This window comes from Crotalus tigris, unplaced genomic scaffold (assembly GCF_016545835.1).
Source record: "Crotalus tigris isolate CLP2741 ecotype Arizona unplaced genomic scaffold, ASM1654583v1 scf7180000018916.1150873, whole genome shotgun sequence".
Classification (NCBI taxonomy): Eukaryota; Metazoa; Chordata; class Lepidosauria; order Squamata; family Viperidae; genus Crotalus; species Crotalus tigris.
The window spans coordinates 645,634-669,581 of NW_024097271.1; the positions used below are offsets into that span (position 1 = coordinate 645,634).

The 23,948-nt window shown below is 36.6% G+C and overlaps 1 protein-coding gene across 3 annotated transcripts in view; it reads right to left on the reverse strand.

The window, feature by feature from the left end:
• KBTBD12 (kelch repeat and BTB domain containing 12) overlaps window positions 1-23,948 on the reverse strand; it is a 121,859-nt gene that overhangs the window by 71,981 nt on the left and 25,930 nt on the right. For all 3 annotated transcript variants that reach the window (XM_039357392.1, XM_039357390.1, XM_039357391.1), the window contains exons 3-4: window positions 23,284-23,554; window positions 13,296-13,446 (exon numbers count right to left, since the gene is read on the reverse strand). In XM_039357392.1, the coding sequence (XP_039213326.1) occupies window positions 13,296-13,446; window positions 23,284-23,554 (422 nt within the window). The remainder of the gene's footprint in view (window positions 1-13,295; window positions 13,447-23,283; window positions 23,555-23,948) is intronic.

Sequence of the window (23,948 nt, forward strand, 5' to 3'; positions counted from 1 at the left end):
CCACTCTTTGTCACACTTCTAAATTCCATCTTGCAACCTCTGGGGTATGGGCACCTCAGGTTGGGTTGGGAATTTCTGGCCTAGTGGGAAGAATGCTCACATTCCTTTTAATGGATGACCTAACTAAAGACTTCTTCTGTTGGAAAGAGAAGAATTTGGAAAGAAACTTTTTTGAGATTAAAAATTTATATCCTTGAAAAACAGGTGCATGTATAAGAAAGTCCTCAGCAGTAATAATTTAAATCAGCTTACCAAACGCTTTTTTCACATTTGCTGTTGGGGCACAGAATTCATCTCCCATATCAAAAGACACACAGTTTTGGGTTAGGATGGAAAGAAATAATAACATGTCTTTAGTGTAATGTTTGCACAAAAGTACATTTATGTGAAATGGGAATTATCTGTCTGAGTGTCTGGTCTGGTAACAAAATGCTTGATGAAACATTATTTGGACTTAGACTATAATACTTATCCATCTGTGGAATTCTCATTTTGATGGAAGCCATGTGTAAACTAACTTTGCTACATGGTTACCGAGAAGTGTACAAGAAATGAAATTTCAGATAAATCTTTTGCAAATGTTTACATAATGAAATAAGGAGAAATTTATGTACTGTAACAACAACTATCAGCAAAATCTTTAACTGATTCTGTTACTTTGGGCCAGTCTCAGGTTCTATCTTTCAAATAATTCCCCAGAACTGACACCCACAGATTACAATGGTATTTATTTTTGGTTAAGTATGTACAGTACAGGAATTTAAAAGTTACAAATACTGTGCAGTTGGCTGATGTCTTAATTCTTGTGGTTAGATTATCCTAACTACTGTCCCAAAATGGCAGCTGTGTTAGATCTGGAGAGTTATGGAAAAATCATTGGTAAAATATTAAAGTATTCCTGCCCACCCATTTTAAGCCCCCCCCCAATCACTCAAACAGCCCAGTTATTTTTGTTTTGTTTTTCTGGGCACTTGGACAGACATCTAAGGGAAATTTTGTGTATTCCTCCACTAATTTTGGGTCCCATAGCTATTTTTTAAAAGGGTTTGGGTTTTTTGTATTAAAATAAGTTATTTTTTTATTAATTAAAATATGTGATAGGTTTTTTTTAAAGTAGTGGTATAACAGGTAAAATAGGCAATCTGGCAGACTCTAGAAGTTTTTCAGATACTTTGATGTTTAAAATGCCATTCTGGAGACTCCAGGTTTAACCCATGCAATTTGAAGAAGGAATAGATATGTTTATGCCATGGTTTGTGCCTCATCGCCTTTTCTAACTTTGCTCATTCCAGACATGTTCAGATTGCAGCTCAGATTGCTGAAAATTTTAGGAGTTATAGTTTCAATACATGTGCAAGTCCTGTCCATTTAGCGGGAAAGTTTAAACAAGTTTTAATTCCAAGATTGAAGGATGATGCCTAGCCCTTTCCATTCTTTACAAATGAGAACTATTACAGTATAGGATCTATTTGTAAGAGAACTAGAGAACTATTTGTGAGAACTATTACATTATAGGACCTAAATAAAATATAGTGCTATTAAAATTTTAATTTATTTTACTAAATGACCTTTATATTTTATTTTCTTTAGCTGGCCCTTATGGTTCTCTGAACACCAAAGTATGATAAAGCTAAGATCAAGTCTACCCACCTAATTATTTAAATCAGATTTTTAGACCATGGGCAGATGGCTATCTATGTGTTGTAAAAATTCTTCTTTGTGTCCACCAAGCTTTTGGCTTGCCCTGGTTTTTTTTTAAAACTTTTGTATATTCATACATATAGTACATACTGTGTGTGTGTGCGTGAGAGAGAGAGAGAGAGAGAGAGAGAGAGAGAGAGAGAGAGAGAGAGAGAGAGAGAGAGAGAGAGAGAGAGAGAGAGAGAGGGAGAGAGAGAGAGATTAGAAAGTGACCTTTATAAATGGGTACACAGTTCTACGCTAAGCATTTATATGCACACAGCCTTTCCCCTGCTAATACAAGCAATTTAACCATGCTTTGGAATGTATGTTTCTGGATTCTCTGTGCATGACCTGAGATAATGAAAATTGTGTCATTTGACAACTTCACACTAAATCTGACATAACAATATTTCTGAATTGTTTCAGCAGTTCAGTGAATGCTAATTGGCATCCTCATTATAATTCTCTTTACAAAAGGAAAGTCTACCAATTATAAATGAACTGAGAGGCCTTAACTTGTGTGTCTTGACATTGATTGGTTTAGCATCCCAGGGGTATCTTAGACTCACGTTGAGCCACTAACATTGCCTTGTTTAGAGTAGAATGTCTCATAGGTCAGACGGATTCTCATAGGTACCTACAAATTTCCCCAGGACAGAATTAGCTATAAAGCTTTCCCTTCCAAAGCTTTAGCAATCCATCCTTTCTGCACACCTTTGACAGATTCCAAAAATATATTCCTGGCTTTTGATCACACAACAGGTAAGGCATTGTAGTTCATATATTTGTGCACAATTATTCATGCATTACCCTTGATTCAGCATTGTTTTAAGACTTGTCTTTTGGAGGACAGGAAGAAAATGCCAACACAGCTTTTTCTTTGTGGTGCAAGCCACATCAAGACTGAGATCTCTATCTTCTACTTGACTTCCCTGTCATAGTGTCCCCACCCAATTTTTATTTCTTTAGCTGGGAAACACTTTTCAATCCAAGGCAATTCCAGTTATTTATTTAAAATGTCTTTGTATTACACCTAGGCCACTTACCATTCCTCTTCCCCAGAAGGAATTAATAGGTTTGCAGGGGATGTGAGAAAGTGGAAGATGGAGAATGAGAGTGAGTTGGGAATGCTGGGAAAGTGATGATAGGAAAAGGAGAAGGGAAAGACTTCTGGGAAAGCAACGGAGGACTGAGGAAAAGTTCCACATTTAGCATAAGTGATCACTGCAATAGAACAAGGAGTTGGTGAACAGTTCAGCAACTCAATATTCCTCTCTGTATAAAAGGGTCAACCTGAGATCACCCCCAAATGCTTCATATGAAGGGTCCCCACAAGGAGACAATAACAATGAATTTACAAATAAATAAAGTAGGCTAATGTTTTACTAACTAAAAGTGACATACAAATAATAAATCAGAAGAGTGACTTGGACAACTTTCTTATTTTGGACTTACAAAAAAGATGTGTTGAACCTATGAGGGTGTTCTTGAAAAAAGACAAAGAGATAATCAGCTTCTGGACACTATTTAAAGAGAATAAACATCAAGATTTTTTAAATCAAAAGGAAAGGATATAAAGTTGACTAATTTGATCAATGTGGAAATATGTATGTTGTACTTTTTTAGTAGCGCTTATTGAGTTTTTCTCAACCAGGGCAAAATGACAAAGATTTAAATATTTGTTTAGAGGGAAGAGGGAAGATATGAGAAGAAGAGATTCTTTTTGTTATATTTTCAGAAAAAGTAATAAGCTATGGTGTTAAAAGTAAAGGAAAAGAATACCAAGTTAGCTTATTTTATTTAGCCAAAGGTGCTTTTCAAAAGGCAGGTGGACTTTCTTGGGTTTTTTTCTCCTTGAAGACGTTTCACTTTTCATCCAAGAAGCTTCTTCAGTTTTGGTCAAGAAATTGTTTATGCGGACCAGTTGCTGGCATGCCGCAGCCCAGTATTGGTCCACAGACTGAGGGTTGGGGACCCCTCTCTTAATGGACTTTTGCTGATTAGGACTGAATGATGAGGCTTTAAAATTTGTTGATGGATGAAATATGGGAAGAAGAGAATTTTTGTTACACTATTAAACAAGGTGATACGTTTCAAAACCACACTCATGTTGATAAAGGGGAAAATCTTTTTTACATTTCTTTTTTTCTTTTTTTAATTGCTTTTTTACTACTAACTAGTATTATGTCTTTTCTTTTCTTTTTTATTTCTGCACTTTTATTATATGTTATTTTTTTATTTCTTTAGTTTGCATTAGTTTTTTTTAACTCTAACTATAATACAAATTAGTATAAAAAAGGAAAGGGAGAAGGGAGAAAGATGGGGGACAGGGTGTGTCTGTGAGACAGATGAATGAAGTGATTTATTAAACGACACATCAGGATCCCCATCATTACCTTTATTTTCTCAGGTTCAGATTCTACCTTTGTTGTGTTATTGTGTTCTCAGGGTCAGATTCTGCCTCTTTTCTAGTTATGCAAGTTACTTGGTGAGGTTAGGTGAAAGTATCATTCTCCCACAGAAGTATGTTTTATGAATAATCAGATCCACACAGTAGCCATTTTCTCATAGGCCATCATGCCTATTAGGGTTATACATACTAAGTTAATGGAACTCTTAAATCATCTGCATTTTTTTCAGGGTTATGAGGAAATTTGAATAAAAGTGCGTGTACTTTCATGAGGTGCCATGTTTACATGAGGTGGGATGATTTTCATAACACTTTAAAAAAAATCAAAAGTATCCCCAGGCCTAGAATATTAAGTCTAATTTCACAACATGTTTGGGATCAGATTGTAGAAATGTGTCACTTTTTTCCCTATGAATTACACAGACAATTTGTAATCTTTAAATCATGCTGTATATTACCCAGAAGCTCTTGCATCTATATTACTAGAAAAACATTACACAAAGAGTCTATGGAAATTCTCAGTCATTCATAGTTATAATTACACAAAGAGCCAGCCAAGAGCTGATAATGATCAGTGGTCAGTTTTAAATGTTAATTGACAGACAACTTCTCAGTTGGCTTCAGCAAGGCCAGATAATCAACAGGTCGTCAAATGTGTTTCCATTTAGCAGATCACACATTTTGGATGAAAACAAGCAGAAGGTTATTCATCATTGTCTGTAAATATTACAAGCCGAAAGAGGCCTAGCAAATAAATAGTGTGCACACTGTAGATTCAGAGAAAATGCGGACTCACTTTTCAGAATCAATAAAACAAAGAACGGTGTATAATTCCATCTTATTTTTTCTCAGTAAGAACTGTTGTAGATTTACAATTAAAAATAGGTATTCTTTAATTAAGTTCAACAGCATATGGTGGTCTTCAGTTTTAATTTAGAACCCTCATACAAATATTCCCATTTATATATCCATATTCTAATCATTCTCCTGAGAAGCTTATATAATAGGCAAAGTAACTATTTTCTTATGCATCTTTGCTTTTTAATTGTGCTGGAGCTGATTTGTGCTGGAGCTGCCTCTTCAATACAATGTTTTCTGATTTTTAATAGCTTTCTCCAAACTCTAATAATGCAATGAATTCTAAGAGCTTGCAAAATTATTAAAATGAGATGAGTAACAATTACATAATTATGAAATCAGATTATGGGTAATAGGATATTTATTTTGATGATAGTATTCTTTAATACTGAGAGTAGCGAATTTATGTCCCAAAAAAGCTATAGAAAAGACTTGTTTATTTGTTTTATGAAGAACTTCAAGCCACAGGTACCAGTTTGGTGAGCTGATAGCTTCAGAGTTATATTCAAATACAGAAATATTAAATAGATAGATAGATAGATAGATAGATAGATAGATAGATAGATAGATAGATAGATAGCTTAGTTTATCCAGCTTATTCCATTGATTGTTTTATGTTAAGGACTGATTTGGAGTATAATCATAAAGCTCCATTTTTTTCAGTTCCAGACATTGTTCATGGCCTTGTCAGTGAATATATCTGCATATAATCATAATCTAGAGGTTGGGGATAGAAGCTGGAAAATTGCTTTGCATGTGCAGCGTATCAAACAAAGATAGGAGTCCTCTATATCCATGAAATTCCATGTGATTAAGAAATTCAATTCTGTTTAAAAAGAGTACATCTTCTATGTTGTTGACCATCATGAACATGTTGTTGACCATCATCTGCATTTATGTACTCCTTTGCATAAGCTATAAAGATATAGATAAAAGTTTCCCCTGTCCAGCCATGTCCAACTCTAGGGGGTAGTGCTTATCTCTATTTCTTAGCCGAGGGATCCAGCCTTGTCCAAAGACATTTTCGTGGTCATGTAGCCAACATGATTATACACTGAGGCTCACAGAATGCTGTTCACTTCCCACCAAAGTGGTACCTATTTATCTATTTGCATTTGCTTGCTTTTGAACTGCTAGGTTGGCATAAGCTGGGCAAGTAACGGGAGCTCATCATGTTGCATGGCACTTGGGTCTTGAACCTGGGCTATCAGCTCCAGCTCACTAGCTCAGTGTCTTTAACCAATAAGCCATAGTGGAATATATGAACTATATTGGAACTTTATTCAAAATGTAATTGGGTTTTAATAATAAAGTTTAGCAATCACACAAGCACACACTTGGACTATAATCCTGGTCTTTCAGAAATGGCACTTAATTTCCTTTAAGAACTGACAGATGCATAATATTATCCAAGAGATCAGATTTGTGCTTTTGGGTCCATGTAAACAAGCATATACATACAGAGGTATTTGTTTTCTGAGGTTTTCGCGGGTGTTTGTATTGCTGCTCGAAGCACGAAGCTGAAAACACCAGCCTGAAGATGACGAATGGGACTTCGTTGAAACGTCGCCAAGACACTTCCAATTTTACGCGGGAGAAAACCCGAACAACCAAAGACCTACATACAGAGGTATACAGATATACATACAGAGGTCCAAGTATGACCTCAATATTCTTAGCTGTTTTGCTTTTTATTTCCATGTGAGAGAGGAACTTGATACAATATATTACTGGTATACTAGGAGTTAGGAGAACTAGATTCAAATCATGTCAATCATGCACTGCTTTTTTATTATATAAGTGGGCCTTTTGATAACAATATGTGGAATATGTTGAAAACACATTTAGGTGGTATATTTTAGGGCTCCATTCAAGATCATTTAGTATTCAACAAATTTATAAATGACTTGGATGTCAACTTTGCAGATAAATAATAGGGGGAATAACAAACAGCAAGGAGGAATGATGGCAGAAACCAACAAAATTAATTTCAAAAAAGACTAATGCATTTAAGTAAGAAAAATCAAAGACACTGATATAGAAGAACATGGAAGAACATATTGGGCAGTAGTATATGGAAAAGGGGACTGGATGTCTTGACGGATCATAAGCTGAACATGAACCAGGCAAATGCAATCAAGATCAAGAGAAATCAACATTCCTCTATACTATGTGGTCATCCCTAGAACATTAAATCCAGTACTGGTTATTGTAATATAGGAAGGATATTGACAAGCTGGAGGAGGTCCAGAAAACAGTAACCAAGCTAATAAGAGGCTGGAAAAAAAAAGCTTAGGAAGAATGTTTGAAGGAGCTAGTATGATTAGCCCAGAAAAAAAGATTGTAAGAAGACATAATATCTGTCTTCAAATATCTGGATAGTACAGAAATGTGAAAAATAAATAAAAATAAGTCTGAATGGCTATAGTGTAGAAGAGAACAGAATTGTTAAGATCCAACCTAGAATTAAGGAGTAATTTCCTGACAGTGGGAATTATTAATCAATGGAATGGCTTGTCTCCAAAAGTTATGAGTATGCCATTACTGGGCATTTTTAAGAAGAGATTGGACAGCCATTTGTCTAGAAGAGTATAAGGTGTTCAGCTTGAGCAGGGGGTTGGACTAGAAGACCTCTACTCTGGATTCTGTAATTCTGTAAGAGCAACTACAGCAAGCCAGCAAAGAAATATTTGCATGACTTCATTCTTCAAAGCTTTCCACAATACACTTGAGCAGCTCTGCAATCAAAAATGTTTTTGCATGTAAGTAATGAGTTTAATGGCTTTTAAAATTTAACACAGCTGTGTTTGTAAAATACATAAAAATGGGAAGGTTATTGCCATTATAATACTGGGATAGTAAAGCAGGATTTTGTATCTTCACGTCTTCCCTTTTCAGTGAAGGACATGTGGGAGGCAACCTCCAACAAAGATGCAAGTTTTGTGGAAACAAATATATTTGACCTTCAGTTAGCATCTGTTAACAAAGCTTTAAAAATAGTCTAAAAGTGTTATTTAATGCCCCATGAAAGTAGATTATTGCTATTTTATATTAATTGAATAAAATCACTGGGTCATGTTTTATAATACTGTCATATGGAAATTGGCAGAGATTGGAATTATGTGAAATTGGTTATTTATATTTTGATAGTTGCTGGTTTCTACTTGCATCTGTATTAGAATCTAACTTTAAACTGTTGTTAAATGAATGATTGTTAAGAACTACCTGTATTCCAATGTCATGTCCAGCAAAAAAATATTTGGTAAGAGGTGTTTGCAATCACTTTACAGTTTGCAATGAAATTCAGGAGTTAGTTAGAATGTTAAATCACATGAGTTTATCCTACTATCGCTATCATAAATATGGCTAACATAAAACTTTAGAAAAATAGTTTTTTTTCAAAGATACATAAGTTTTTTTGGACTACAACATCAGTATTTGGAACAAAAATATCAAAAATTATGTATATTTTGTACAAAGGAAATGGCCAGTGAAAGGGGAGGAAGGGTCAAGGAAGAAACTTTTCAAATAATTTGATCAAATTTTCATTAGTTTACTTATTCTGTCTTTTTCTTCCATCTTTCTTTTTTTAAAATGTTAGTGATATATCACATCACAATCACAATTATATGCCTAATAATTTGCCTAATATAACACAAGTAGTTTTTAAAGATGTGGTCCACATCAGTTCCTAGAGTTCTTAACTAAGTTGTGGTAGTTAGGAATGCTAGGAGTTGGAGTTCTAAAACATATGGAGGATACAGGGGACAGAAGACTAAGCTACGACATGATATAATGTACCTTCTATTTGAAGGTACATTACATTGCTTTTCATTCATTAAGAACCTTGAAAAATCTGGAAATAGTTTATTTTAGAAATTGTATAATTAATTCAAAATAACTCTTCAGGCTAAATTGCTGTGGCTTTAAAAAGTCTCTTTCTGTGTCCTCCCTATTCTAATGTTTCTTTTCAGCGAACTCCCTTCGTACCCTTTCAATAAGTATTTTATGAAGGCGATTTTCAGAATTTAATTGAACCTTACTTAACTGCTTAAAACTCTGTAAAAAGCTCTCAGCTGGAGCTGTGAGGAAAACAAGATTTTAATGAGATGGAATTCCAGACTGAGGAAGATAAACAGAGATTCTTTGATATTCCAAATCTTTTATAATAGGATTCCTCCTTTAATGCTGCCTGCATGTTCTTATTTATAAAAATCAGGGATTACATAACAGATAAACAATGTTGCGGGAACACCCTTTTTAGTCAGGCTATTTCCCTTACTGATGACTTATATTTCACAGAGTACTATTCTTCTGGAAGTTTGAGCTGGTGCCCTTGGCAAAGCCTCTTCTAATTTGCCAATTGTTAGTAATGAATTTCCAGAAATTCAGCTGTGAAGGTTTTTTGCCTTTTCTTTTTAATGCAAGAGATTAAAATGCATGACCTCAAATGGTGCCGTCCCCATCTGGTTTTCTTCCAAAAGTGGCTGAATTCAATTGGCTCTGTCATTAGGAACACAATACCACTCTTTCTTGGGCTTCTGAACAAATATAGTTATGTTGCTGGGAAAATATGGGGAGAAACAGCTAAGATCAGTCTAATACTGTGAGTAGAATAAAGAATTTAGATCCTCAGGAAATGTTCCTGTTCTTCAAAAGATTATTTATCATTTAAGTAGCAAGGACGTCTCAAGAAGTTTTAACTAGGGCGTCAAATCATGATGTGGTGCCTCTTGGGAAGAAAAAAAGAGTGGGCAATTATTGGGAAAAACAACTAATTCCAGTTTTCTTCCCATCCTCTTTCTTTGCAATGGCACAAAGTCTAAACTACATGATATGGTAGATATGCAACTTACAGCTGACCCACCATTTTTTCCTCTACCAATATGTCCTAAGATCTGGCCCAGAGTGAAATTAATACACACAGTGGAAGGACTTAATTCTTCTCCCAAGACTTCTGGTTCTGCAACCAACCCACCTGTGTGTACACTTTATGACTATAGCCCTGTTCCTTAAAACATAACTGAAAATAGCATCTTATATAATATAGTATAGCGATTAAGTATAGGGAAAGAGGAGGCCCCAGTCCCTGTTGCCCTCGGCCATGGAAATACATTGGGTGACCTCACTTTTCTCTGCCCAACCTCTTTCTAGGGTTGTTGAGGGCCATAGCTGGAATATAATGCTATGAATGCATTATGAATGCTATTATGAATGCATTATGAATGCTATGAATCAAGGAGAGAAGCAACCTAGAACTAAGGAGAAACTTCCTGACAGTGAGAACAATTAATCAGTGGAACAGCCTGCCTCCAGAAGCAGTAAATGCTCCAACACTGGAAGTTTTTAAGAAGAGACTGGACAGCCATTTGTCCAAAATGGTGTAGGGTTTCCTGCCTGAGCAGGGGGTTGGACTAGATGACCTCCAAGGTCCTTTCCAACTTTACTACTACTATTATTATTATTATAATGCCATCTTAGTTTGTGGATGAAAGGTGGGATATAAAGCTAATAAATAAATCTGTCCTGATGCTATTATACAAAATACATGGAGGGAGATTAAATTCAGATCACCCGCAGATGCCTGCCCCCTTCTCTTCCACATAAAACATCACAAAGAGAATGCCTTGAAGCAGAGAGATGTTTTGATCTTCAACTTACAACTGTCTCAGTTAACATGTCTCGTGATAAGGAATGGGGGGGGGGGAATGAAGTCAAATGCATCTAGATCAGTGTTTTCCATGCTGCCTGGGAATTCTGGGAGTTGAAATCCACACATCTTCAAGTTGCCAAGTTTATAAAACAGTAGAGAGGCCTTGTTGTCTATGTCTTGTCTATGTTTTCTCTTGAAGTGTTTTCTCTTGAAGTGTTTTCTGGGCAATGAACTTAATGGTTTATTCTTAGTTCTATGGGATATTATTTGAGGGCTTCCCCTATGCTTACATCTTAAATAGAGACAAAAATAGATGGAAAGTACTGACAGGTAAGAGTACTAAGTACACTATCATCTCTTCATAAAGGGAGATGGGTCCAAAAGTAAAGCAGAGTGAAAAGACAGGAGGAAGAGTGTATATAGAACTTGAAGTGAAGCAAGGATAGAGTAAATTAGGCTATGCACCCTTTGAAAATGGTTAAAAAGAACTGCATTAGAGGTGCTGTGAATGCGACACCTCTATGTTCTTCCTTAAAGCAATCTGATTTCTTTCAGACTTCTGTGTAAGTTTGGGAAAAAAGGGGTTCCTGCTTTAAGATTCTACAAATGGCTCATTTCCCCCCCCCCCCAAAAGGCATTTTTGCTAAAAGCCTGAAAAAAGTTAAGCTGCTTTAATGAGGACCAAAATCGTACTACAAGACCTCTGTTGGAGTTCTTCCAACTAGCTTTCAACTGTGCAGGGCCTATTGAAGTTATTCATTAAATATATTTTCCTTTCTCTTCAGAGTTCTTACTCTTGTATGTTAGATTAGGTTAAGCAGGCTTTATTCTGCAGTTATTGTTGTTATCCCAAGCCTTTCTTCAAGATAGAAATTCTAGATTTTTTGGCCTGGAAACCTACTATTCTTCTCTTGTCAGAAATAGGCTGAAATATCTCTTCCTAGGTCCTAGGTTGAACACATTTAATAAATCTTCACTTGTGTGTACACAAACACATACATCAACATGAAAAATAAGGGCTTTGAAAACAGATTTTCTTCCAATTCCCTGCATTTCTCTTTTTGGGTCATAAACTGTCTCCTAGCTCTCTTGATAATTTAGTTTGGAATTAAAAAGCCACCAATAGCTGGTGTTTACCCTCCATAGTTAAATTCCTTTAGTCTATATTCCTCAACTCCAAATCATAGAAAACGATAGAAAACCCATTCTTTTTCCCTTTTGCTAGAACACCCCAGGGGTGTCCATGGTGTGTATTATGTATCTGTTTGTAAAAAAAATGTAAGCATGGTGGCTGTGACCACCCCAAGTCCTACTCCCCTTTTTTACTCCTCACCACAACACCTCTTGAATGTTTTTCCAAATATATAAAAAAACCTTTTTCTTACTGGAATCCAAGCAAACAGAAAAATACCTCAAATACAATAGTTCATTTATGTCAAATCCCATATATCTGTCCAATTGAAAGCTCTGGCATAGGCCTTTACTGTCATTCTGAGTTCATGACTGATCAATGGATTAAATAATAATTCATTGAGCAGAGCTGTCAATTACAATATTTTCCCTCTCCCCTGTTTATCCTCCTCTGTTGCTTTTTTATACGCAGAGATTATTTCTGAAGCCTTCTCCTGTACCTTTAAGGAGGACAAACTGTGGGAACTTCTGTATGAGGGAAGTTGTTTGCTAGCTTCAGAAAGATTCAGGAGGGACAATGATCAGAATAGAAAATCTGAGCCAATATACAACAGAGGTCCTAGATAATAATGTTTTCATGTCCTCGAGTAGCCTCAGCTTCATTCTCATAAGACCATTAGGGTAATCATACTGAATTGGAAAATCTGAAGCATTGAAACTAAGATGCTGAAAATGCCACAGAGAGCAGAGAGATAATTTAATGATTCCTCATACATTAATAAAGTTAATTAATTTTCTTGCGGCCATCCTGCCAACATATGAAGATAAGAATAAATTTCTGCAGTATTTTCCTGCCATAGATACTGTAAAAAAAATGACAAAACATGTTATGTTGTTATAATATAAACCATCTAACTCATACACTTGTGTTCAATTTGGGACATAAATATCAAAGGCATGGATTCACGCTGGGATGTTGCAAAGCACATTTCTTCTATGTTTCTATATTTACACTTTGTACTGGATTCCTGTGGTGGCTGAGCTTTAGATCAATATTTTACCTAATATTTTTACGTGTGTAAATTGACCTGGAATGATATACCTATGCTGATATCCCATTTAGTCATAACAATTTTATCTGCAGAGAGATCTGTAATGTACTATTGCAGACTATTTCCAACATGGCACCTTCACCCTCCAGGTAGTTCTACAATTCCCAGAAATTTCCAATCAGCATACTCATCAAAAACAGAGACTGCACTGGCTACATTGTTGTTTTGTTAAAATAAAAAATAGCAGAACCAAATAACGTCCTCTGATTGGTAAGGAAGAATGCGGTTTCCAAAGTGATGCAGGAAATGAATCAAGGAAAAAAATTAATATAGTAAGTGCATAAAATGGAGATAATTGTTCCTTGCCGGTTATTTTATACTATTTTCTTTCTCTAACTTACAAGATAGAGAATGGTAGGAGAATGAAATCTTTCATTTCGTAGAATCAAATTGCTAAGAAAAAATAAAAAGTGGCCCCTCTATCTCTTAAAAATCTGTTTGCTCTTACCCAGCACATAAATCTCATGGTTGACTACAGCTGTGCTGAAGCGGTACTTCGAATACTTCATCGGCGCACACTCCACCCATTTGTCTTGGCTTGGGTTATACTGCAACGTTCGGTTGCTTAATCGATCAGGCTCATCATTGGGAAGATCCATCTGTGTGAAATATGACAGCCATATAATAATACAACATTTGGAGCCTTCTATACACGCCTGCATGCTATTAATCATGGAGGACAGTTGAGCAGATAAATAATACAAACACATCAATTATAGCTGCAAAGTGATTCATACTGACTAGTGGAACCTATGACTTGTGGCTTAGAAGTACACTGAAAAAGGCACAGGAATAACAACCCATATATATTCTGCAGCAAGGAAGCTGAGGATCTGGGTAATAATAAACCATCTATAGACTCATCTGTGACAGCACATAGCTCTTTTTTACAAGGATGCAGTGAAGTCTCAAGAAGAAAGTCAAAAACCACTTATTTCCCCCTTGAGATCAAATTTTGATTTAGCTTCTTATTTGATTAGGGCACAACATCCCAGAGGTAGTTTGAAGATTTATCTACTAATGCTTTTGGCGAAATAAGATTACATAACAGTAAAAACTAAACTCTGCACTTCTTTATTTTTGAATGGATTTTGAACTCATCTTTAGTATGCCCTCCCCCATTTTTCTTTCTCTATTGTCATCAAGGAAGGGAGGGGAAGGGGAAACAATTATTAGACCTGATTGTATGAATAACATTATCTCTCTATCTCTGTCTCTATCTATATCTATCTATCTATCTATCTATCTATCTATCTATCTATCTATCTATCTATCTATCTATCTATCTATCTATCTATTTATCTATCTATTCAAACTGCTACATGCATGCATGTCAAGATAGATATACTGTAATAAATGGGAACTTTTCCAGAGATTTATTCACTAAGTTTTAATAAACTTGAAACAATGGAACTGGAAGGAAAATGTACAAGTTTAAAAATACGTATTTTCTTTTTAGCACACACATACAAACCTGTTATAAAAGAGATCAGCAGGTAGCTTACTATTATAGCGCATGGGTCGGTACCTTACCAATAATATTCTTAATGCAAAGTTATGGATGGAGGCAAACAAATTATTGGCCAAATAAAGATTGGGAAAAGATGCAATGGAAATTGCAGGGCAGGTTTAGGAAAGTTATATGAATAAAGTTTAGGGATGGTCATTGCAGTTGTGTATAGAGCTAAAACAGAAATTATAATTGTGATAGTGGTGAATGTCTGTAGCTTGGATGCAGGATGAAGGCGGAGATTCGTTCTCTGAGTTTGTGGATTGGTTTCCAAACATTTCGTTACAAGACTAGGTAACATCTTCAGCAGAATTTAGGGAATGTCAGTGTACAAGGAAAGAAAGAAAAAAAGGGTTGACTTCTGACTCTTTTTAGCACAATACAAGATAACAACATTCTAGCCTCAACTTTTAACATTTACACATTAATATATAACTAGCCATTTCTATAATAAGGAATCTATCTAATCAGCAAAACCAAAATCAAAGTTTCATTTTTTTCATCACAAGCACAAAATCCAGAAGTAATATCCAAATAAAAAACATAATTAAATATATTCTCTTCTTTGAATAAAACAATCAATATAACCACCCCTGTTCTAGGGATTGAAAGAAAACCTTAGAAAATTTCTTGGGTCCTTGATCAAGGGAAAGCTAATTAAACCATAAGGAAGCCATACCACAGGATAATGCTGAATTCTGTCACACATAGGGAATTTATACTGGAGGAGACTTTGTTAAGACTCTCACGTCTCTACTTGAAATCCAGCAGCAGAACTTTTCAAGCAGTCCCAAGTTCTCACAATTCTGCTAACACTAGAAATGAGGTTCCATATCTTCTGCTAAAGAATGTTCACACAGTCATATATCTCCCAGTTTTTTTCATGTTGGACATACTGACTCCTAGACATACTTGCTACCTCCTAGCTGCACATTACAATGTGTCAGTCGGAATACAGGCAGATCTCAACTTACGGCCACAATTGGGACAAGAATTTCTGTTGCTAAACCAGGCAGTTGTTAAGTGAATTGCAATTTTACAATCTTTTTTTTGCAATGATTGTTAGGTAAATCACTGAAGTTGTAAAGTGAACCATGTGTTTGCAAAATAGATGCAGCTTCCCCTATTGACTTGCTTGTCAGAAGCTGGAAGGTCGCAAGTGGCAACCACAAACGCACAGGTATAGTATAGGTGGTACCTGGCTCAATAGTAGTAACTGTGAGAGGGATCTTGGAGTCCTAATGGACAGTCACTTAAATATGAGCCAAAAAAGCCAACACAGTCATAGGCTGCATTAACAGAGGGATGGAATCAAGATCACATGAAGTGTTAGTACCACTTTACAATGCCTTGGTAAGACCACACCTGGGATACTGCATCTAGTTTTAGTTGCCATGATGAAAAGAAGATGTTGAGACTCTAGAAAGCACCTGAAGGCTGGACAAGAAGTAGTGGATGGAAACTAATCAAGGAGAGAACTTGCCTCCAGAAGTTGTAGGTGTTCTAACACTGAAGGCTTTTAAAAAGAGCCATTTGTCTGAAATGGTATAGGGTCTCTTGCTTGAACAGTGGTTGGACTAGAAGTCCTCCAAGGTCCCTTCCAACTCCGTTATTCTGATCTCAGGACACCACAACTGTCATAAATTCAGCCAGTTTGCCATGTGCCCTAATTCTGATCATGTGACCCTGGGAACGTTGTGATGGTAGCAAGTGCAAGAACTGTAAGTCACTATTTTAGTGCTATTGTAATTTCAAATGGTCACTAAACAAATGGTTGTAAGTCTAGGACCACCAGTAACAAAGATGATCAGCTTGACAAATTTTGTTCCCCATTAGGGACACCCTGCATCCCAAACAGGTTGTAGTGTGGTAAGACTAACAAAGGCTAAGAAAAAGGAATACTTTCAAGAAAAGGAACATGACCTTCCAAGGACTGGTGAATTTAAAGGTACTCTCACAGATTAGTTCATTAGGCTATGACCAGCAATTATGTATGCATATATCTGCAGCTTCATGTGAACAATTACCTTTAATCAGCAGAGGAAGAACAGAGACAATGAGGCTTTGATCCCTTTGCAACCATCTGTGTGGTTTTTTTTCCTTCTCATTCTTGGCAGCCTTCAAACCTCTGGCTCTGCCGCCTTCTTTGAAACAAATAGATTTTTTGCCAGGATGATGCCAGTGGGAATATAATTCATAAACCACATTCATATAGAAAATTAACTTGTCTGGATTCTTCAGTAAAAATGTTAACAAGATTGGATGGGCAAGTGGAGTTGTGTTCATGGAGCCATATGTTGCTGCTAAATCATGAGCCTCCAGAAAACTAAAACAGATGAACAAAGCCTAGTAGAAAGTCTCCATTTTAAGTCTCTAGTGTATCCTGAAATGTTTCCCTACAGAGTTACTGCAATGATTACTATACAAGGTGGTCATTCTTTGCAGTTAACTATGGTAAGGTAAGCAACAGAGGATATAGATACTGTGTGACCTTTAAACAGGGTGCATTCTCTGCAGCCACTCAATTCCATTCAGCATTGCCAATGGTAGGAGTTGATGGGGACTGTAGTTCGAAAATGAAAAGAAAGCCCAACCAGAAAATAAGTCCTAGCGTGATTTTTTCAGGATGCTCGTAATATAAGCTCCACCCCCAAAATAAGCCCGTTAAGATTGTCAGCCAGACAGATGCATTTAGTACCGTATTTCCCCGAATATAAGCCCTAATCAGAAAATAAGCCCTAATCTTTTGGAGCAAAAATTAATATAAGACCCAGTTTTATTTTCAGGGAAACAAGTTAACTGGTGGACTACCAGTTCCTCATTCTTTCCTTTTAATTCTGGATCACCACAAGGGACTTTAAAAATAAATAAATTATTCTTTGACACTGAATTTAATTGGATTCGCACAGGCTGCTTTTTGTCACATTACAGTAATAAGCATGTGTTCACAATAGCCAGTGTGGTAAAGATTTTTCAGGAGGAGGCCCAGATTCAAGTCCACTTCCAGCCATGGAAGTCCACAAGGCAAGCTGGGACTAATTAGTCTCTTTCAACCCAACCTACCTGATAGGGCTGTTACTGCAAGGAAAATGGGAGGAAGGGTTGTTATGAATGCCACTTTGAGCTCTTAAATGGAAGGCATCAGATAAACAAATAATCTGGAGATGCATATCCATATGAAATATTTATGACATTCAAATTTTAAAGAAAAAAATTATAATAAGGATTTTCATTCTCATTTTAAGGATGTTTTTGGAACCATGTCCCATTCAGAATGAAGGGAGTTTTCAACCTAAGCTTATCAAAAAATCAGGAGTCTAGTAGCACCTTTTCCGATTAATACATTTTATTACATAGGCTCATGAAAGCTGCAGCCTTTTAATGTGCAGATTAACACATTTAATGTTGAATGTTGATGGTAAAATCATGTATAGACTAACATGATTTTACATTAAACATTCAACATTTATTGATTAAATTTCTGTACTGCATCTCTCACCTAAGTGACTGTGGTAAGTATCAATAGCATTTAGACTTATATACCACTTATATACCACCATAGCATTTTACAGCCCTCTCTAAATGGTTTACAGAGTCAGCATATTGCCCCCAACAATCTGGGTCCTCATTTTGCTGACCTTGGGAGGATGAAAGTCTGAGTCAATCTTGAGCCGGTTGAGATCAAACTCCTGGCAGTTGGCAGGATTAGCCTGCAATACTGCACTCTAACCACTGCACCACCAAGACTCTTAGGTAGGTAGGTAGTCGATGCTTATAAATGTTAAAGTATTACGAATATATGGAAGATTGCAGAATATACAGAGCTTCTCTCTTGTAGGCTGAATAGTGGAAGGAAGAAATTAAAATCCTGCACAAAGTGCCTAAAGAAGTTTGGGATCTGGAGTGTTATTGTTGGGAAAGTGACACTGCTTGTGGGTTTGTTTCTTTTGCTCAGCCTATACATATGTAAGTAAGCCTGATACTATCATTCTTCTGACAAATTCTCCCCTTCAAAGGAACTTTTCCATAAAAGATTGAGATATAATTTGTGGAATTATGAGGTTAAGGACTGGTATTTTATACAAGCCACATGTAAGAATTAAGCACCTACAAAATTCCTTGTAGGATTTGCTCAGGTGAACTTTATATGTAGTTTTTCATGTAAAGAAACAAATAATATGCTGCATATTGTAATCTAAATCATAAAGATGGTATACTAAAAAGCAGGATGGATCTCATCCCCTGCTCAGAAAATATCACTGAGATGATGTAATCCTTAAGACTGGCACACTGATTTGTTCAATTTCTTCTCCACCCCCTCATTCTCTTTTCATTTTTCTATTGTTTTTTTTAGATCTTATTTTTAAACTTGATGCAGCATTTTTAAGTTTTAGGTACTTTGTATAGCTAGGGATTTCAATGGCAAGACCTTTCCTGTGTTTTCCAAAATTATTTGTGTTTAACTATATAAAACAATAAAGAATAGGAACTGGAGCAATATTTGTGTATATTAACTACATCTCCAGATATCTGCAGGTCTATTATAGCAAATTATATAGAAATTTATATTTGGTATAGTACATATTGCCTTCATGCTTTTCATTTCCTTTATTATTTACCTAATAGGCTCTGTGGGGCAAAACCTTTATCCATTAGACTGAAAGGTTCATTTTAAATGGGTTGTCACCTATTATTTTGTGAGAGACGTTGCAATTAGCCTCCCAATTCATGCAAGATCAGTATTAAGAAGACCCACCCTACATATGCATTCCTACATAAAAACATGATAAGATCTCTGTGAGATTGATCATTCAACCAGATGCATCCTGTTTCATACAGAAGCCCATCAAATCCTTCTGCAAAGCTCATCACTTCGGCTCAGGTTTTTCCCATTCCCAAATTCCTCGTGTGATGGTTCCAACTCCTCTCCCCGCCCCATCTAATCTTGCAATTTAGCCTGTGACGGTTGCCCATGTAGCAACCTTGCTCTTTTTCAGTTTCTAGTTTCTGTCCTTCCTTCATAACTTTAGGCAGATATGTGGCTCCAAATAGTCGTGCCATTTTTGCCTACAATTTCCTTAACGTCGTAGAGAAAGCAACATGAACTTGGTCTAGCAAAAGTTAGACTAATATATTTGCCTCATGAGGCAGATAACAAAAATGACCAATCCTACAGTGGGAAGTGCAGCACAGACTAGGTGTAACACATTCTCTCTAATATTTTGTCCCTTTTTGAGCATTTACTATCTGAGACAACTGACTCATTCTGTCCAAAGAAAGGGCTGACACTTGCCTATTCTGACTCAAGTTTTCACAATATACCATTAAGTTAATATAGTGGCTAACATAAACTTTCTAATCCATTTTAAGCTCTATTTTTTTTATAGAAAGACTACCCAGAACTATGCTTCTTACATTAACCTTTCTCAAAAAAAGAAATATTTGCAGACCTCAGAAAAATTTCTCAGTGTAGCATTTTTTGTATTGATATGTCAGCAAACCTTTATGCTCTCTGAAAGTTAATTAGCTGTCAGTACTGTAATTCATTGCCCCATCTGCAATCCAATCCTACCTAATCCTAAATAAATCTTATTAAATGGAATTAGTCCAAGTTAGATTCACAAATAGCTAAATGTAACCTAAAGAACCCAACAATCTCCAGCCTTTATTTTCCTGAATTAAACTAGTTTTACAGTAAATAGACCTAACTTTTCTATATGATTTTTCTTTTCTTATATCAGAGGCTAATGCCACAACAAATATAAGAAAATATGATTATTTGAACTGAATCTTTTGCATTTTTGAACTCTTTAGAAACATCAGTATGCATCATAGCACAATGCCCAGTCTCAAACTGCAACCTTATCCTGCAATCCTATCATATATTAGTTTTTCACAAGTTTAAATAAAGTGCTTCCTGCTGATCTTCCATAGGTACAGCAGTGCCATATTCAAAAAATGCACAACACATTTTCATATCTAAGGTAGAAAATACAAACAACTCACTTCCAGCTCTAAAATTACAATAGAGAAATAATACTTCTGTCCAATATTTGGTGAAGTAGTGCAAGCTGCATTCACTTTTCAAAGGGCATCCAATATCACTTCACCATCCACTAATTACATTTTAGATTTTCCCCTGTGGAAAATATAAACCGTAGAGAAGCCTGAGTATTTTTCAGAAGAAAATGCTGTAGATGCTGTTATTGCTTATATCCAGGGCTTTTTTTGTCATAGAATGCCCAGAACGGAGTTCCGGCACCTTTTTTGGATGGAACCTTGTAGGGTAGGCAAGGCAGGTTGTATGATGTGTGTGAGTTCCAGCACCTTTTATTTTTACCAAAAAAGCACTGGTTATACCTTCATCCTTTTTGAAAGACAACATTTCAATATGAGCAGCAGGTGTTCCAGTGAATTGCTCTTCCTTAACTCCCTCACTGCTACCACTCAGAAAGACTTCAGTACTGCTCTGTGACGTAAAGAGCCAATTTGGTCTAGTGGTTAAAGCAGCAGACTAGAATCCAGGAGACTGAGTTTTAGTTTCATCTTAGACATGAAAAAGAGCTGGGTCCAAGAGCTTTGGACCAGTCAGCCTGTCTTGGCTCACGATATCAGTTTGGGGACAAGCCAGTCAGTCTATTCCTGTCACAATCAATGAAAAAAAAAAAAAAAAGCAGGCCCTGCATTTGTGGGAAAATGCTAGGATATAACATAATACCAAGCATGTGGACATTCATAATGGCTTTCGTATCAAGGTTGTAAGAAAACCAAAATCATGGCATCCGGCCCTCTCAATTCCTGGCAAATAGATGGAGAAGAAATGGAGGTAGTGACAGATTTTATTTTTCTGGGCTCAAAGATCACCTCAGATGGGGACTGCAGCCAAGAAATTAAAAGACGCTTGCTCCTGGGGATGAAAGCTATGGCAAATCTAGACAGCATACTAAAAAGCAGAGACATCACCCTGCCAACAAAAGTGCGTATAGTCCAGGCCATGGTTTTCCCAGTTGCAATGTATGGCTGTGAAAGTTGGACCATAAGAAAGGCTGATCGCAAAAGAATTGAGGCCTTTGAACTATGGTGCTGGAGAAGACTCCTGCGAGTCCCTTGGACTGCAAGGCGGTCAAACCGGTCAGTCCTAGAAGAGATCAACCCCGACTGCTCTTTAGAAGGCCAGATCCTGAAGTTGAAACTCAAGTACTTTGGCCACCTAATGAGAAGGAAGGATTCACTGGAGAAGAGCCTACTGGTGGGAAAGATTGAGGGCAATAGAAGAAGGGGACGACAGAGAATGAGATGGCTGGATGGAGTCACTGAAGCAGTAGGTGTGAATTTAAATGGACTCCAGAAGATGGTAGAGGACAGGAAGACCTGGAGGAACATTGTCCATGGGGTCACGACGGGTCGGACACGACTTCGAAATTAACAACAACAACATCAAGGTTGTAGTGTTTTCTTTGGCTGCGTTGCCACAGCCATGACTGCAGCCACTCAAGAATATAGTTTTCCTGCTATGTCACCATGGTTATAGAGTTTCTGTGACCCAAGGACATTAATTTAAATTTTTAATAATCAATCTTCCCTCACCCTCACTTTTCAAAGAGCAGTCTCTCAGAAGGCTTTTCCTTTGAAATTACTGGCTAAATGTGGATTAATAAAATACTTGTATTGTGAGCAGAGAGGATATGGCTAGTAGGTTACTCAATTTTTGTGGCAAGATGAACAGATGTTTATTACTTCACACTACATAACTGCAGCGAAAGAGTGTTTGATGTTTTCTGACAATTTTAGACAAATAAAAATATAGACATGTTCATGATTATGTTGTTAGGAGTATCAACATATATCTGAAAAGTTACAAATGACTCAGAAGTATTCAAAATTTATTTCAATATTAATGACAAACAAGAAATAGTTAGCTTAGCAGTCTGGCAAGCCTCATATAAAAATAGCAGTATTCTCAATAATGTGCAAAATGTACTGTAAACTGACTTCTAATTTACCACAGGAGAGCAATCAGTGAACAGCACTAGAAACCACCTCTTTAGAAGAAACCAGAGTAATTGTTAATTTTCATTGTGGGTTTTTTTCTTCCATTCAATTGTGTCTAAATCATAGAGATTGCATGGACAAGTCCCTGCACTCTTCTTGGTAAGATTTTTCAGAAGGTTTGCCATTACCTCCTTCCTAGGGCTGAGAGAAAGTGACTGGCCCAAGATGGGACTAGAACTCATAGTCTCCTGATTTCTAGCCCAATGCCTTAACCACTATACCAGATTTCTAGCCCAGTGCCTTAACCACTATACCAGATTGGCTCTCCTGCTTTCTCTGTAATTAGTCTCAAAGTCTGCCTTTAAAGGCAGATTATCTTTCTCTGTCCATCAATAAGATCACATCAAGTGCCGGCAAATAATATTTCTGGTATAAGATGTGATACATAGACAAAGTTTCCTTCCCTCCCTCAGTGACTTTCAAACCAAAGTAATTTTCATCATCTAAAGTTGGAATTGATGTGTTGCATTAGTCAAGAGAATGAACTGGAAAGTCCAGTTAAAATCTTATTTTCCTCCTAAATAATAACTGTTTGATCTTGAGTAAGTCAGAATTCTTCAGCCTCAGAGGCAGCCAGCGGCAAACATCATCTAGAGAGAGGCTGAAGAGTCTTTACCAATTACAGCAGACAATAACTGGTTCGACTGAATGCACAGACTGATCCAGCATATGCACTAAGATCCGAAAGCCAAAAGAGAAAAGAGATATTGCCCTACTGCCTGAAAGCAAGCACATCCATCAGCAGTAGCTTTTGTAATTTTGCTGAATGGCAATGATTGCAGTTACATTCCTACTGTGAAGGCTGCTTTAACAAGCACAGACAATGGCTTCAGAGAGCACTCCATGTCCTGAAACGCTTAGCAATGTTCCTTACCTGTGGGGTCCATCCTCCGATGACATACAGCCTGTTTTTCACAGTAACGACTGCATGGCAAGCCAGCGGCACTGGGAGTGGGGCCAAAGTTCTCCAGTTCTCCTGCTCCATGGAGTACTTCTCCACAATATTGGTAATTTGATATTGGTTTTTCAGTTTCATTTGACCTCCTATGATGTATAAATCATGATGGATAGTGCCTAAAGCATACAGTTCACGAAACTGCGCTGTGCACAGGCTTTCCCAAAATCGATTTCCATGACCCTCATACCTGTAATGAATCCTCATATTAGAATTTCCTTTATCACAGTTTACCTATGTATTTGTACCTAACCTTATCTCCTCAAGTACAGCTTTTACTCTTAAGTAGGCTCAACGTGGGGTTAAAAAAGAATTTTAATTTTGACAAATGTCCAATGGCATAAATTGACAAGTCTTATTAAATGCTATGATTTTACAGAGGTAATTTTTCTGACTATTATCCCGTTTCCTACTCTACCCACCCATGTAGTCTGGGGACATAACTGCCCCCTTGTCCCAATTATATTAGCCTTGTTGGAGAGGTGCCTGAATATTAGGAATATAGTGGGAAATGTCTTTCACTACTGGCTATTCATCACCCAATCAACATTGTCAAAATATTCTGTTTGCTTCCTATCCTCCTC